Source organism: Antechinus flavipes, chromosome 2 (assembly GCF_016432865.1).
Source record: "Antechinus flavipes isolate AdamAnt ecotype Samford, QLD, Australia chromosome 2, AdamAnt_v2, whole genome shotgun sequence".
Classification (NCBI taxonomy): Eukaryota; Metazoa; Chordata; class Mammalia; order Dasyuromorphia; family Dasyuridae; genus Antechinus; species Antechinus flavipes.
The window spans coordinates 373,649,425-373,667,671 of NC_067399.1; the positions used below are offsets into that span (position 1 = coordinate 373,649,425).

Below are 18,247 nucleotides of genomic sequence, written 5' to 3' on the forward strand. Positions count from 1 at the left end.
AATACATAGTTAAAGGGAGGGAGTAGGATTAGAACTGCCTCAGTCCAGTGTGATCTATTTTATTTGTTCTTTTCATAAAACCAGCTTCCTAGTCTTTATTAATCTTTTTAGCCTTTCAATTTTGTGAAATATTTTTTTTTCAGGATTTTATTTGTTATCTAATTGGTCTAGTTCATTGATTTTCTTCTTTATTGATATGTTTTTAGAGATATAAAATTTCCCTAAATAGTACTTTGATGATTACATCATATAAATTTTGCTATTAGTCTCATTCTTTAGGATTAGATTATTTAGTTTTCAATTAATTTTTAATTTTGTCTCTAAAGCCCTTTATTGAATGTATTTTTTTTTTGCATTATTGTCCAGAATAGTAGGTATACTTGATATTTCTGCTTTTCTGCATTTGTTTGTGAAGTTTTTGTGCCCTAATACTACATGGTCAATTTTTGTAAAAGTGCCATATGGAGCAGAGAAGAAAGTATATGTTTTTTTCTTTTTTTTTTTTTTTTTACATTTTTTAAATATACAAAACATATGCATTTCAACAATGACCCTTGCAAAAACTTCTGTTTCAACTTTTCTCCTCCTTTCCTCCACCTTCTCCCCTAGATGACAGGTAGTCCCATACATGTTAAATATGTTAAAGTATGTGTTAAATACAACATATGTATACATGATTTATACAGTTATCTTGCTGCAACAAGAAAGATCGAATTTAGAAAGAAGGTAAAAATAACCTGAGAAGAAAAAACAAAAATGCAAGCAAACAATAACAGAAAGAATGGAAATTCTATGTAGGTGTCCATACTCATTTCCCAGTATATATTCTTTTAAAATTTCAATTAAATATAATCTTTAGAGGTTTATCATATCTAACTTTCCTAAAATTCTATTTATCTCCATAACTCTTTTCTTATTTTTTTTGATGGTTGGATTTATTTAGATCTCTGAGAAGGTCTCCACTAGTATAGTTTTTATTTTCTCCTATAATTAATATAATTATATATGAATATTATATAATATAAATAATATAATTCAACTTTTTTCTTCAAGAATTTGATACTAGACCATTTGATCAATGTTTTTGGTATTGATATTAATTCATTATCTATGGAACCTTAAAAATTAGAAAAAAACCTTTTTATTTTCAAAACATATGCATAGATAATTTTAAATATTTACCCTTGCAAAACCTTGTATTCCAAATTTTTGTTCTCTGCCTTCCCCCTAATCTTCTCCCCTAGACAGCAAGTAATCCAATATATATATTAAACTTGTGAGATTCTTCTATACATATTTCCACAATTATTATGCTGCATAAGAAAAATCTGATCAAAAAAAAAGGAAAAAAAGAATGAGAAAAAACAAAATACAGGCAAAGAAGAACAAGAAAGGTGAAAATACAATGTTGTAATCCACATTCAATTTCCATAGTCTTCTATGGGTGTAGATAGCTCTCTCTATAAGTCCAGTGGAACTGGCCTGGATCACCTTACTGTTGAAAAGAGCCATGTCTTCACAGTTAAAGGTTCTGATAAAGGCCTCATTTCTAAAATATATAGAGAATTGACGCAAATTTATAAGAAATCAAGCCATTCTCCAATTGATGGACATCCACTCAGTTTCCAGTTTCTAGCCACTACAAAATGGGCTGCCACAAACATTTTTGCACATGTGAGTCCCTTTCTCTCCTTTATGATCTCTTTGGGATATAAGCCCACTAGAAACACTGCTGGGTCAAAGGATACGCACAGTTTGATAGCCTTTGGGCATAGTTCCAAATTGCTTTGGTTACATCAGTTCACAGTTCCACCAACAATGCATCAGTGTCCCAGTTTTCCCACATTCCCTCCAACATTCATCATTACCTTTTCTTGTCATATTAGCCTATCTGAGAAAGGTACAAGGGGTGGTACCTCCGAGTTGTCTTAATTTGCATTTCTGCAATCAAAAGTGATTTAGAGTATTTTTTCATATGACTAGAAATGGTTTTAATTTATCAGAAAATTGTCTTTCTTATCCTTTGACCATTTATCTATTGGAGAATGACTTATATTCTTATAAATTTGAGTCAATTTTCTATATATTTTAGAAATGAGGCCTTTATCAGAACTCTTGGATATAAAGCTTTTTTCCCCCAGTTTTCTGCTTCTCTTTTAATCTTGTCTGCATTAGTTTTGTTTGTACAAACCTTTTTATGATTTCTCATTTAGATTTACTTTTTATGCTTTCATTTTTTATGTTTCATTGTCAAATTTTCTACTTGGCTCTGGTCTTTTCATAAGGAATACTTGAAAATCCTCTTTTATTAAATATTCATTTCCCTCCTGTAGTAGGATTATGCTGACTTTTGCTGGGCAGGTTATTTTTAGTTGTAAATCCTAGCTTCTTTGCCTTCAAGAATATCATTATTCCAAGCCACTCAAATAAAAACCCCACACTCAATTTCTTTATTATAATAGCTGTTAAATCTTGTGTAATCCTGACTGTGGGTCACTATTATCTAATTTCTTTCTAGTCACTTGCAGAAGTTTCTCCTTCACTTGGGAGTTCTGAAATTTAGCTATAACATTCCTAGGAATTTTCATTTTTAGAATCTCTTTCAGGAGGTGAGCAGTTGTTTCTTTCGACTTTTACTTTGCCCCTCTGGGTCTAAGTTATTTTAACATAGTTTATAATTTTTTGAATTATGATGTAAGCTCTCTTTATGATAATGGCCTTCAGATCATCTAATAATTCTTAAATGACCTCCCCTTAATCTGTTTTCTAGTCATTTGTTTTTCTTATGTTTCCCGTTTTCTATTTTTACAGTCTTTTGACATTGTTTCATTGCTTCTTGATGTTTCATGATTCATGAGCTTCCACAAATTCAATTCTGATTTTTAAGCAATTATTTTCTTCAGTGAGGTTTTTAGATCTTTCCTACCATTTGGGCAATTCTAAGGAGTTATTTTCAGTATTTTTTGGCTGTTAATTTTCTTTTCATAATTTTTATGCATAGCTCTCATTTCTTTAATTTTTCTTCTATCACTCTTCATTTTATTGAAAAAAAATATTTTTGCTTCTTTATCTCTTCTAGGAGCTTTTGTTGGCTTGTTTATAATCTGAAATTTTTTCCTTAAAATTTTTTTTATTCTTTTTAACATTTTTCTCAATATTTTATTTTTTCAAATACAACATACAGTTTTCAACATTCATTTTTGTAAGACTTTTTGTTCCAAAATTTTTTCACTTTCTTGCCTTCCCTTCTCCAAGACAGCAAGCAATTCGATGTTAAGTATGTGCAATCCTCTTAAGTATATTTCCATATTTGTTATGTTAGTATATTTCCATATTTGTTATGTTGTACAAGAAAAATCATACCAAAAGGAAAAAACAACATGAGAAAGAAAACAAACCGAAAAGGTGAAAATATACTTTGATTCACATTCAATCTCCATAGAGTTTTCTCTCTCTGGAGAAGATGGCATTTTTCATCCCGAGTCTTCCCATCTGTATTTTTATTTGAAGATTTACTTGTAGGTATTCTCAAATGGCACATATGGGGCAATGTAAAGGCAGAATCAACAGGTCTTGGAATGAAACAAATTAGGCAATAATCTTGTAAAGCTTTGAGAGCCAGGGTCCAAGCCAGAATTTCTAATCTGGCAGCACAACCTTGATAAGTAATTGAGAGAATTCTAATTTACTAAGTCTCAACAGCCAAAATGACAAGTTCCAAAGCAAGGGAGTGACTTTCCATTGTTTATGCTGAACTCAAAGTGATGGTGATAAATGCTGTGTAGAAGTTAAGTTTGAGGTCACTATTCTTAGAGACCCATATGCTGTGGGGCTATTCCTGTGGAACTATTGGGAGGTCACCTAGTACGATCGTTATCTCCAGTAGCATCTCCCCACCTCATCCTCCCCTTAACTCTTAATTATATTTAATTTAATTTTTTATATTATTTTATTATAACTTAACTATTATTCCTGGGCATTTAGTCACATTGTAAGACCTGTTGCATTCAAACTGCTGCAAATCATTTTATTGTGATCTCTGTGACTGATGTATATAAGGTTATAATTTTGCTTTATAGCAATTTTGTAAGTGTTGTCCTTCACTGAGAAATTTAAATATTGTTTGCTATAGCATATATACGTGTGTTCAATATACTTATGTACATGCATAGATACATACAAATATGTATAGTCGATTCTTGCTATTCATCAATTCCACATTTGTGAATTTGCCTCCTTGCTAAGATTTATTTGTTTCAAATTGATTTCAAAATCAATTCTTGCAACACTTTTGCAATCATCCATGCACAGGACAGAGAAAAATTTGACTAACCTGACATGCATGTTTCTGGCTGAGGCTGAACAAGGTAATATTTTGCTTTGAGTTTTCATTCTGTAAATAAGTGTCTTTTCCCAATCAAATGCCATGTTTTTCTCATTTTTATGTTTTTACTTGGAGACTTCATTGTTTAAAATGGCCCGCAGATGTCTTGTTTTCCTAAGTATACAAGAAAGCTGTGATATGCCTTACAGGAAGTTATAATGCTGTTGGCTTTGAGTTCAATGTGGTACATCCAGAAAAAGGAAGAAAAAATTTGCCCATCTCAACAGGAAACTGCTTTGGAAAGTGTTAAAGTAAATGCTGTGCCAGAGACTCACAGGAACCTTATCCTGTATCTCCCCTAGGGAGCAATGGTTTGGAATCCGCTAATTCAGCATTTGCTGAGACTTCATAGATCAACTACCATGCATGGTGAAAATAAATTCTGTCTGTTTGCACATATTTATATACATAAGCAAAGATTTACACATAACCATATTAAGTAAGAACTTTTATTACTCTGTTGGGATATTTGTGGATTCTGAATTGGCATTTCGCATGTGAATCCTTAGGGGAGAAAATCATCCTATAAGCACCTTCAGGAGACTTTTCATCCCTCACCCAAAGTCATTCTTCTGTCATTTGCCAGATAATTTAAGAGACAACTCCCTGAAGCTTTTTAGCCACATGACACTTGATGCACATATTCTAAGTACTGCAGCTGCTTGTTTCTTGGCTTTTAGCCCCCCAAACTGGCTGGTTTTAATTTTACCCCATAATAACTCCATTAAGTGTCCATCTGGACCCAGCCAGCCTCATAGCACCTCGCATCTTAGATGAGATCCTCAATAGTCTTGTTAGCTAACTTCCCTGAGTAAATCGGAAAGTGTTTCATTCTCATTTCCCTCAACAAAGTGCAGACTTGAAAGCAGAGGAAACAGCATCTTGTTCCCTACAATTACCCTTCCAGAGGGAACATCTCTAACACAATCATTTAATGGAATTTTTCGAATACAACAGGGAAAGCGGGGAACTCATTACCCACACTGAGCACAGATGTGGAGAACCATGGCATCCTCCTTCCTTCACCAAATCTCCTGAGCTCCAAGGTGCTGGTATGAAGAACCCCCTCCCCCCCCTCTGCCCCCTTTGTTGTTTTGTGCATAGGCCTTTTCCCCTTAGCATGGGTGCTGGATGATTACTAGTGATTAACAAGAACCTGGGAGAAGTATATGAACTGATGAAGTGAGCCGAGTTCATGACATTGTAAAGAAAAACAACCGAGTTAAGACTTTACTCCAGAAAACTGATCGGAGTCAAGCTTTCTACTTCTTGGCCGATAGGTGATAGACAAGGGGTATAGAAGATGTGTATTTTCAGACATGGCCCAATGGGTAGATGTTTGGCTCGACTATTCCTAGTTGTTACAAAGGAAAACTTTACTGGGGGTTAGGGCTAATTATGGAGAGAAATAATGGAATAACCATGGTGATATCAAATTAGAAAAGACAGCCAAAGAAGCATAAAGATGTTTGGAAAAGGCTATAAATAGGGCAGTGTTAACATTAGCATGTTCAATTTGAAATATGAAATCACATAGACTGCAGGGATCCTCAAACTTTTAAAATAGGGGCCAGTTCACTGTCCCTCAGACTGTTGGAGGGTTGAACTATAGTAAAAACACGTTTTGTGGGCCTTTAAATAAAGAAACTTCATAGCCCTGGGTGAGAGAGATAAATGTCCTCAGCTGCTGCATCTGGCCTGTGGGATCTCTGCATAGAGCTTGCTTTTTAAGGTATATCTAGTCTTTTCGGTACGGGAAGATGTTCACTTGTTGATCTTTATAATAACAGAATTAGGAAAATGTATTAAGAGCAGGGATCGGGCGACTGAGATTAAAGAAATCTGACATTAAAAGTCGTAATTGTGAAATTTGACAAATGAAAGAGGTATAAAGCTCATATAAAGGGTCCCAGTCTGCTCAGTGAAGGGTAGGATTCTCAAGTGCTGGGAGTGGAAGTAGGGCTGAAGACAAACAAATGAGGATCAGAAGCCAGGGGAATCAGTGAAGGAGTCAGAAATTGTAGGCTAGGGTATTAAGCCACATTGAGGATCAAGGTGTGATTACATACCTTAAATTTCCGGTTGATAAGTCTTCCAGATTTTTTTAATCTCCTATGTGGGGTCTTAAGCCCTGGGTCAGAAGCAGAGATGGTAGAGGTTCCTCCAAGGAATTTGAAAGATTTGAAGGTTAGGAAAAAGTAGGTTGGGAATAAGGGATAAAGAACCATAGTTAAGGAATCACTGAAGTGGCTTAATTGAATCTCTGCTGAGCCTTTTGGAAGTGTGCTTTTCTGGTTACTGTTTTATGAGGTGTTCTTGATCAGTCTTGTACCTGTCACCCTCCCAGGTGTTTTTACAAATGAGTTTATGCTGGATGCTATCTCTGTGTGAACAGATTAAGGGCAGATTCTAGGCTTTTTAGCAGTTGATGTATATTGTTGAACTTCCTTTAAAAAAAAGCTGTAATTGTTGATGCCTGTTCTTTTATCCATTTCCCCGTTTTTTGGGTGTTGGTAACTAGTTTAACTAGTCAGTTTGAACTTAATTGCACACCAAAACTTGGGCAAGACAATCAGGGTTAAGAGTCACAGAGCTAGTGTCAAATGTCTGTGGCCCCAGGGGCTGATGCCACCCTTTTCAAACTTTCTCGGATCTTCGCTTTAATGAGGCGGCAATCTGACTCTACCCAGACATCACACAGTGATAAATGGTTGTTTGCTGTCTGACTTTTGTGATGAGGTGCTTCTCCCGTCTAGCACTTCCCCACTTTTGACAGGATACTTTTATATCCTCTTCAAGCCTTTGGGCATTTTATGTTTTAAACCACAGACATTTTCCCCAAACTTTATTTTGCTGTCCTCTCTTGTGTATACCTTTGTATTAAAGTCACTGAACATGTTTAATTTGGAAGCTGCGACTCTTCATGCGAAAGAATCATTCTCTGTATCCATGTTGGCATATTAAAATTAGCTGCAGCTTTAAAATGGTCTTGAAAATGCCAGATGACTGGCCTAGATGTTGTGGAACTGTCTCACCTCCTCACAGAATGGATGACAGCAGTGGGATCTGAACCCAATTTTCCTGACTCCAAAGGTAATGCTCTTTTCTACCATGTGACCTTGGGTCACCTTCCAGTTCCACTGTCCAACTGGAATACAGGCACTCATTCTGAGGAGCTTAACCTTCATTTAAAAGTGTGCCGGACGGGAGGCCCTCATCATGACCCCCACTGAAAAGGACCCGACTCTGCTCCCAGCAGATGCTAACACTGGCACAGAGATATCAACAAAGAGTCTTGACTAAGAGTCATGCTTGAAAACTTTATTTCCCAATATAAAACAACCCACATCTCCAAACCACTGTTTCCTTTTGCCTTCTCACTGTCTACGCCTCAGATGCACTCACTCAACTTCCAGTCTCCCATTACCCACTTGCACAAATCCCTCTTCATACAATCCATAACCCTCTGAACACAATGTAAGCATGAAAAACAGTATTTCTGATGCCCACCAGGACACAAATCATGAGTAAGATGCCAATGGGAGTTTATTCTGTGCACAAGACTGCCACTCCACGCTCATAGAAGCTCCGAGGGTCTTCTTTTGTAGCAATTTCAAAGTCCACAGTAAAGATGAGATCTGCCCGAGTGAAGTTCAGATACACAGGTAAGGTGACCTGCAGGAGAGAGCAAACACACAACAAAGAGCTCAGTGCTCAAGGCAAAAACGCTTCAATCAAATGAGCAGTTAGATAATATAATTGTCCATGACTACTCTGAAGGACTTATAAAAAACCCTATCCATACCATACCCAGAGAAGGAATTGATTGGACTGTGTCTGAAAACAGATTGAAGCATTCTCATTCTCAACTTTTCTTGTAAGTTTTTATTTTCTTTAGGGTGGGAGACTTATGTTTTCTTTCACAACTTTGATTTATGGCAATATTCTGCATAATTTCACATGTGATTTCTTTATTGTGGATGGGGATATGGGAGAAAACCTAGAACTCAAAATTTTAAAAACAAATGTAAGAAAAAAAATTTTTTTGAATATAATTGGGAAAAATAATAAAAAACCAACCAACAAACAAGCAGAACTGAACAATGATAGAATGCTTGGTTCATGAAAAGATCAGTTGAAGAACAAAGCTGAAAACATTCTAGTTTTAGAGGTCTTACATAAGACAGAAAACTTCCCCACTGAGGACACTGCCGGATTAAAGCCAGCAGCCAAGGCCCCAAACCACCTGCTGCTCCAATTCTTCTTCAGAGTTAATGGGCTAAATGCTGGTTCTGTCCAATCATTAGGACTCCAAAGCACCATTATCATCAACCCCTGCCCTTTCCACCAAAAAGTAACCACATGGACTAAAGTGGGGGACGGTGAGGCCTATGGAGTAGGGAAAGTATGTTTATAGAACACAGGGATATGAAGCTCCATGAAAAAACATTCACAAATTAAAAGAAAGGAGCACACCAATCAGAGAGATGATAAAATCTCTAGAAGCATAGCCTCCTCACCCTGCCCCAAAATCAGGCAAAGCTTAACTCACCACATTTGCTTTTTTCTCTGCATTTGTCTGCTTGATCCAACGTAGCTGAGTAATAGGAAGTATGGTTGAAATTGCATTAGAGAGAGACAATTTGTTATTGTTGCATGTGGCTCCCTGAAGCTTCAAACCTACAAGAAACATTCAACAAAAAAACAAAAAGTGAACAGAGAATCTATCACAGTTAACACCTATCCTCCCCAGAGATTTTCATAGACTGTTAAAAGGGAAAATTTTGTAGAAACAGATCATTAAGTCTATTTGTTTAGCATAAAAGTTAGATAAATATAAACCTCAACAACTAGCAGCCTTTGTGGCTCTCAAGTCACCATCTCAATTATAACTGTGCCCACACCAAACCCCTAATCTGGACCAAGAACAGGCAGGACCAGAAGCTCACCTGTGACTCCAAAACTGCAGGCGTCGAGCACAGCATTCTGGGCAGTTGTGACATTGACTTCCAGGCAAAGCTCCTCCAGAGACCAGCTGTTTGCTTGGGCTACATACTGTCTGGTGGCTGTAATATAAGCCTCTGGAACAAATAGGCCACCAAGGCACACATGGATGTTCTATCCCCCAAAGAAAAAGGAGCTTTTAGGTCATGTATGTGAAAATGGAAATCTTTCTCTTTTCAAACCAAAGGTCTCTCAGCACAAATGCTGAGGTGATATCAGACTTCCCACAAGCACACACTGAGTTTGTCTCACAATGAAAAATCAAGCCAACTTCTTGATCCTAAGAGATCACATTTAATGTCCACTTGGCAGTCTCTGCTAATTGCAAATGATTTGCTATAAACCTGCCAAACTATGTGCCCCAATAAAGTCTGATTCCTCCCTTAATGTCAGTCTAGAGCAGCTGCTGACAACTCCTGGATTTCCAATGAAAAATCTAATTTCAATTAGAGGAAGTACCTTTAATTCTTTTGCCCCGCCAGATGCAGCTGCCAGTGAAATATTCTGAAGCTGTTTAATTCGTTCACTGAAGTCTGAAACCCACTGAATAACTGTCATACCAGCAGGCACTGTGTAGTGGGACCAACTCCGAGGTAAGATACCTGCAATAGGAGAATATGAATACTCAGGACAGTTTTAACACCTTGCCAGTTCAAAAGCTGGATAAGTTTTGTAAAAATCTTTTCCTCTCAGTTGGGACAGGTTCCATTCTAACAACTGAGACTCATAATAACTACCATTTTTAAAGTCACCAAACCTTTTACAAATAATTTGAACTAGCAAACAGATTTATCCAAAAGTTCCTGGGATGGATGCCTGGATCTAGAATATTTTGATTCAAGGAACCAATCCAGTGTTTTTGAATACTACTCACGTAGACAAAAGAATGATTTTAATTATCCTGTATCCTGTAGGGAATTCTATTCCCAAAGCAACTGAAAACAGTGATCATTTTCTGGCTGGAAGTTCAGGGCTGGTATATTCCCAAACAGAAAAGATCAATTCAGATGTTTTAAAAGTGTATTAATATTTTCATCTTATTTTTCCCTCTCTGCCTAAACTCCCAACCAACCAACCAACTTAAAAAAAAAAAAAGTCCAATCTACATTATGTAAAAGGACACTGGTAACACAGCTGATGGAAGTATTTCAAGGTCCTATGATTTCAGCAATATGCTTCCCTTACTAATGTAGAACTCACTAACCCCACGCTATCTCAGAGTCATCAGCTGATGAGAAGAATTTCTGACTGAGCTAGTCTGGCTCTCAAGGAATAGGTATGTACACAGTCTGTCACTGGGTCTTTACCAGAAGCCTTCCCAGCTTTGTATTGCCTGCCCCAGATCTTGTGTTCCCCTGGCACAAAGAGTCTCCTCCAGTTATGATGGATTTTGATAGAGGAAAACATAAAAATCTAGCCTCAGGCCACTTTTCCTCTGAAATGGACAAGAATTTCCTTTCAGTTCTTTGCATCTAAAGGTACCATTAATACTTATGACCAACATTCTTTAACAGGACTGATTTAAAAAGTAACCTGGCAGAGGGTTGGGAAGAACCCAGACCAGGGACCTTTTACTCCAGGACAGCAGAAAAGGAGCAGATGGATTGAGCTTTGGGGCTACACAAGGAAACAGGGTAATGAAGAGTCAGTTCTGAAAAGAGAATCTTCCGGACATTTACTTATACTGGTAGGAAGCCAGTGTAGCTTTGTCCCTTTTCTTCTGAAGCCCTGTTTCAGGGCAGAGAGATGTTTTCTAACATCTCAGAGCTGGAAAGGCATAAATCTGACCTAAACTAAGAATTTTCTCTATCACATCATGAATAAATTTTCATCTAGGCTTTGTTTAAAGGCCTCTCTCATAAAAGCAGGTTTATTAGAAAAAAAAATCATTTTTTGATTGCTTTTAATTATATAAATTTTCTTGTAATTATGTAGAATTTCTATGATCCCTATTAAATGACATTCTTACTGTCACTCTAGTCTGCTGATATTTTTTTAGATGTGGCTGCCACCCAACACATTAGCTGCTTCTCTCAACTTTTGTGTTTTCAGCAAATCTGAACAGGGTATTAGAGAAACCTAGGACAAATCTCTGTGGCAGTCTGTTAAAGATGTCCCTCTCTAAGTTGCTGCCGCTACTCCTCTCAATGTGTTCTCTGTCGGCCAGTTATTCAACTACTTCACAATCCACTTAGTTATGTCATCAACTAGCTTACATCTTTTCCTCTCACACTAACAAGTGTAACAGAAGAAATTGTCAGATATCTAAGTGGTAGTTATTCAGATTACTATTAAGGAGATACCTACCACATACTGCTGCTGTAGAAAAACTTGAGTTATTTAAAAATGTGTGTAACCTAAACCCCTGGAATATAACCAGTTGATCAACTGGATCTGATTTTTGTAAGGAAACTTAACTGTTAACCTCTACTGCAAAAAGTCAAAATAGGATTAAGAATCCTTTATTAGAATCCTCTTGGAGTGAATCAGGCTCCAGTGAAGGAGCTCATGTGCCACGTGCAACAAGAAGCCTTTTCAGCTATGCAATGTTTCCTCCTTAATTATCTTCTATTTCCATTTCCATATCGGTGTTATATCCCACAAAAAACTGTTCTCATTTTGTCTTTGTATTCACAGAGCTGAGACTGGCACCCTGCAACACAGTAATAACTAACATTATACAGAATTTTAAAAGTTTGCAAAGTGCTTTACACATTTTAAAGTAACTCCATGAAGTGTTATTATTAGTCACACTTTATAGATGAGTAAATTGAGGCTAAGAGCAGTGAAATAACTTGCCCAGGGTCACAAAGCTAGTAACATCTAAGGTATGATTTGAATTCAGTCTTCCCAACTCCAAGTCCATTGCTCTACTCCGCGTGTCACCTTGTAGGCATTTACAAGAAGCAACTCTAATTTGGCTTACAGTTGGCCAAAGATTTTTGGCCAAAATCTTTAATATTTGGCCTGTCACTATGGCACTATTGGCCTGCTATTATGGAACAAAAGAACCTGAGACTCCATGAGTCTAACCCTTGGGAACAGACCAACCTGGTCTGTACCCAGCAAGAACCAAATGTTTCATTGTAAAGATGAAGCTTATTTTCAAACATTTTATGCTAGCCCAGCAACTGGACCTGTTATTATTCATCATTCATTTACAGAGCCCTTCAGTAGTTTGAAGATCAGCAATCCCTTAGTGCCAAATCAGTCTGACTATAGCCTTCAATCGAACTATGAGTCACCCAGGTAGTGAGACCATTATATAACAAGGAAGCAAAAACCATACCTTTTACCAGTTCGTTTATAAGCGTCCGTAGATAGTTGGTTTGCTTCTTTTTTCCTTCACACACCTGAACCACATCAGCAAGATCCTGACGGACATCTTGGAGTAACTTGGCCCCCATTTTCACTTCTCTTTCAAAGAATCTGAACAGAGGGTCCTAAATTTAAAATGAAATTAAAGATAAATTGAAGGGAATAATATTTTCTTTCCTAAATCCAATCAGAATACTACAGGATTACATATGCTCCCTGGAATTACTTAGCCTTTACCTTGCATACACTTCACATTTATTTATGTTTGTATGTTGTTTCTTTGAGGGGAAGCGACAGTTTTGTTTTTTAGTCTTGTACGCTCAATACCTAACCTGGTCCATTATAAACTCACTGATTACTGAAGAAGCATCACTGCATTGCCCTTGGTTCCTGAAGCACATGCTTAGAACATTCTCTTCTCAGTGTAGGTGGGCCCATGAGAGTTGATTCCCTCCAGGCAGGGGGATATCACCAAACCAGAGAGATTAGAGGAATATGTCTGTTATGACAGATTTGTTTTGCAAATGGAGTAGCTGGAATGTAAATGGTGGCTGGAATAACTACTAGCTAAGCTTGATGAACAAACAAATGCAGAGATGTATGGGGGAGATATATTTGCTGTTCTGCTGCATAAAGGATAAACTTCTGAATATTGTGCTTGTTAAATGAAATGTGAAATGGAATGACATATATGTATCCATACATAATCTGGAAATTTGAATTTCTAAACCAGATTGAGCATAAACTGGACAAGAGTTTATAAAGATTGCTGTAATCAGATGTTTTTACTAAAGAAATACTGGATGCTCTCATTGCCTCTTCTGGAATACATGTTTTGGGATAGCTAGAAGGTGCAGTGGATAGAGCACCAGCCCAAGTATCAGGAGGATCTGAGTTCAAATTCATCTTCATGTACTTAACACTTCCTAGCTATGTAACCCCAAACAAGTCATTTAACCTCACCTGCCTCGCCAAAAAAAAAAGGTCAGAACATATGCTGCCCTTTCTTACACAATAAGATAAAAGCTATAAAGGCTTTAAAAAAAAAAAAAGAGTATAAATGTATCATAAAATGAATCAAATCATCTGTCCCATGACTTATTCTCTGGATGATGTTCTAGTAAGACAGACAACTGGTTTTTCTACACAAAGGTGGCTTAGTTCTCACCCAGAAAAGGTATGCTATAGTTTTCTTTTTAGATACCACTTGGAAAAATGATTGAAAAGAATGTCTTGACTGCATAACTATATAACTTGATTGTATGTTAACATATCAAATTACTTGCTTTCTAAATGACAGGAGGGAATTTGTAATTCAAAATTAAAAAGAAACTGAATGTTAAAATTATTAAGTGAATTGAGGGAAAAATAAAAGATCAGATTATAAAACAAAAAGACATGCCTTAATGTTTTCTACAGTTCGCTTCAGGTGATTCAGAGTCAATGGTATAAGATGCAGCCAGTTGGATGCAGTGGTATGGAGAGTTCTCATCCAAGCTGGGCGGCCATCAGAAGTGGAATCTGTCCGAGTCTTTTTCTCTGTTTCTGCATAAGCCAGGTCATCTTCATCCTCCAACATCTGCATCTTCAACATTTTACTGATCATGTCAATGCCTAAGTCAAACATACATTCGTTTAAAGGTGGCAAGGAGTGTAAATTTTTAAAAAAAGATAAACTATCTAAAACATGTTTACTTTAAAAAAACAAATCTGAAACTAGGTTAACAATAAACCTAAATGGAATAGTTTGGGTAAGAACGAAATAGTTGCTTTTATGTAACAGGAATGACTAAATTTTATATCTGACTTCATCACTTGAAAAAATGTAGTTTAAATAGCAAATAAATTACTGATAAACAGTGTGGACCACCCCTTCACCTTTATCAGAATCTCTTTTGAATTATTTATGTATGTGTCTTTCTACCATATTAGATCATAGACTACTTGAGTGCAGGATCTGCTGCCTTTCAGAGGCATGTATCCAAACCACGACATTACATGGTTATAACTCACACTGTCAGAAAGAATCCAGAAAAAAATGGTTAAGATGATTAAAGTCTGAGATAAGAAGGTGAAGAATTTTTTCACAGAGTTGTATTTTCATCATTGCGGTCAGTCGAGAAAAATAGATTTGGCAAGTTAAGAGTTGATTAAAGAGAAAAGAATCTATTTTTGGACCATGTATTAAAATGTAGAACTGGAAGGCTATTATTAAGTCAGGGTATTAACAATGATTGGTAAGAATATATTTGCTTTGGGTCCTACAAAATTTACCAAAACAGTTTTAAATTGAAAAAAAAGTAGTAAGGGAAAAACTGCCTGTGTAGTTCTAGTTGTGAAACTACTCAGAAATTCATTAAAAGTAGAAATCTAACAAAGAAGTCTGTAAAAAATCCCATTCCATGAAGAAATGTGCAATACATGGTGGAGATCCTAAAACAAAAAGGCAAATTTGACTATATGAAGTACTTCCGACATTTGACAGGACTAGACATATGACCAGAATTCAAAGGAAGAAGAGACAAGATACCCTGAGTGGTGAGAAGGACTTTCTCAGCATTATTCGGTAAGCCAAGCCATGAAGGTGTCTGGGTATCTGGAAGCAGTTCAACCCATTGTACAAATTCCTCTCGTCTGGAAAAAAACCCACAATAAAACATAAAATATATAGACACCAAATTCATAAGTGTCATCATTATGTACGTGACTCTAAGTATTTTATATAAACTGAGTTAGACCTTGCATGGCAAAACATCAAGGCAGGCAGAAGAGAAAGCTACATTCTTGTCAGAAAACAAGTAATCCCTGCTATAAATGAAGTTTAAATGAAAGTGTTTGAATACCTAATGCCATCTGGCATTTGAATGTCTTTGTGCCCATCAACCTTGCTGGCCAGTTTAAATTCACTATCAAAGCTTTTAGTTGTAAATAAACGTTCCAGGAAAGTATTCAGTAAACGCTGGTCAAATTCATTATCAACACGCCCTCCATAAATGGACTGTGCCATCAGTGTCTTCAGAGCTGACCATGGGATTTTATCAGGAGAAATGTTCTGTCGGCCCTAGGGAGAGATAATAATCTATGTCACAAATTCAAGAACAAAGGACAGATGGACAAAATTTGGATTTTGATTCTAAGAAACCCCCAAAATGTTTCTGTTATTACTATGGGGTAACACACAGAATATGTCCCATTTTCATCATAATTTCTTACTAATCTAAATGGCTCCACAAGGCAACAGATGATTAGAAAGAAACAACTTGCCTTTGCTGTATCATCAAGCCACGTATCCACTGTATCACAGGCAGAGCGTAAATCAGATTCTCCAAATTCATACTTCTTGGACCATCCCAGGGGTGCATATCTCAAGCGTTCTTGGATGATGGCATGGAACCAGGCCAGCAGGAAATACAAGCGGGCACGTTCATTGGGAGACTAAAGAAGCCACCAAGAAAAGAAAAAATAACCATAAAATGGCTCTAACTTCTAAACAATTAACAATAATCCAGTCCTCCCCTCCTCCCTATTCCTTCAAACACAAGTCCCTGCTATGTGCACATAAAGGGAAAATTTCCCTACAGATCATATATTGACTCAGAAAACCACAAATTGGCATTATCTATACTGTTTTTTTTATACTGTACTTTAAACTTATTTTTTATCTATTTTGCTAGACATTTCCCCAATTTTAATTTGGGCAGCAAGTTTGAGACCTCTTATCTATTACAAAGCCCTGCCTAATATATTTCTCCTTTATAATGTTTCCAAAAAAAACAACTAGTTTTTATTTTAAACACTAATGAAGACCTAACTCTATACTTTTACAGAGTAGACCATAATCTCTGGCCCCAGCTCTTCCTTATATTAAGCCACAATCTGCTTTCCTCTAATTTTTACTAATTATCTCCTTTTGTATAAACACATAGTAAGTCTAACCATTGTATTCCATAATGTATTTCTGCTAAATTTTCCCTTCTCTAGGCTAAACATTTTCTAGCTCTTTTAACAAGTTCTCATAAAACAGCTTAGGTGGCAATAAATAGAGGGCTAAACCTGGAATCGGAAAGACTTGGATTCAAATCCAGCTTGCCAGACACTTAGTAGCTGGGTGTCCCTGCATAAGTCACTTAACCTCTGTTTGCCTCAGTTCTCTCATCTGTAAAATGGGGATAATAACAGCATTTGTCTTCCAGGATTGTTCTAAAGATAAAATGATATTTACAAAGTACTCTGAAAATTTTAAAGCCTTACATGAATGCTAATATTATTGTAATAAGACAATTTCAAGTCCTTTACCATCCTTTGGATCTGCTCTGATTTTGTAATGTCCCTCCTATAATGTGTTGCTCAGAGGATACCAGGATAAAGTATAGCGGGATTACTCCCTCACTTAGGACACTATACTTCTAATCACTTCCTGGCTCTGTGTGTGAGCGCATGCATCTATAAGTCTAAAAAATTCAGAGTAAGATCTAGTAACATGGTTAGAAACCTGGTTCCTAATGGTAGAAGAATACAGAAATATATTGAAAACAAAATAATATGTAAGAATTTCTGGGCAGATGATGAGCGTCAGGAGTAGAAAGACTTGAGTTCCAGCCTCCTCTATGACACATACTGGTTAAATGACCATGAGCAAAACATTTAACCTCAGTATTCTAGGTCATTCCTTAAGATTATTAGTTACAGAGAAAATGCCTAATTGCACTGGTTGGGGGTGGGAGTGAGTATGCTCTGCCTTAGCTGGGACATACCTATTCTAATGAAATCTTGAGCCTAGTCCCTATACTCATACCCTATTGGAACGTAAACAAAATTAATAAATTAAGAAACTGATCACTGAGGCCATTATCTCCTTTCCTTTAAAATCCTACTTAATGATCAATTATTGATTTATTAATACAATTAGATTTTAATCATTCATCTGGATATTTCATTTCCAAAATGAATATAATGTTTAATAGCATAGCAATGGTCAAACTAAACACAGGCATTTACTTTTCTAGGAAATATCTAGCCATCTATGCCCTGTGGAATCCTTAGCAGCAACATATCTCATTCAGAGAAGGAAGGTAATGCTGACATAGCTAGCAATTTTTATATATATATGTATGTATATACACACGCATACACACACAGTCTGTATAGATGTGTACATGAATGTATGCTTGGCTGGTTTTATGAAGAGTTTCATTTCTGAGGCATTAATTAAATTAATATATAGTCACATGACTTCTATCTTTTCTAACCAGAGTATAGGTTTGTTCTGATCTCTTAGCCTTCAAAGAACTCATCCATAAAGAAATGCAGTACCAACCATCTCTGTTGGTGCTATGGCTACTTTCTGTGAAAAGTAGGAGAACAGATTATGGGAGTATTCCCCTGTGAGATACTAGTTTTCTGCCACAATCCCTGAATCTACTTCTTTTGCTTTGTTATACTGCTTGAAATTTTACCAACTAGATATTACTGGAATTATCAATCCTGTCACATGTTAATATAAATTAGGGTCACTACGATTACTTTACTTTAACTAACAAA

The 18,247-nt window shown here is 36.4% G+C and overlaps 1 protein-coding gene across 1 annotated transcript in view; it reads right to left on the reverse strand.

Annotated features, from left to right (window-relative positions):
* Positions 1-7,690: 7,690 nt before the first annotated feature.
* DYNC1H1 (dynein cytoplasmic 1 heavy chain 1) overlaps positions 7,691-18,247 on the reverse strand; it is a 96,194-nt gene continuing 85,637 nt past the window's right edge. The window contains 9 exon segments of the mRNA XM_051978352.1: positions 7,691-8,059; positions 8,937-9,064; positions 9,334-9,502; positions 9,848-9,990; positions 12,678-12,831; positions 14,109-14,320; positions 15,237-15,340; positions 15,550-15,767; positions 15,971-16,141. Coding sequence (XP_051834312.1) covers positions 7,931-8,059; positions 8,937-9,064; positions 9,334-9,502; positions 9,848-9,990; positions 12,678-12,831; positions 14,109-14,320; positions 15,237-15,340; positions 15,550-15,767; positions 15,971-16,141 — 1,428 coding nt within the window. The 3' untranslated portion in view covers positions 7,691-7,930.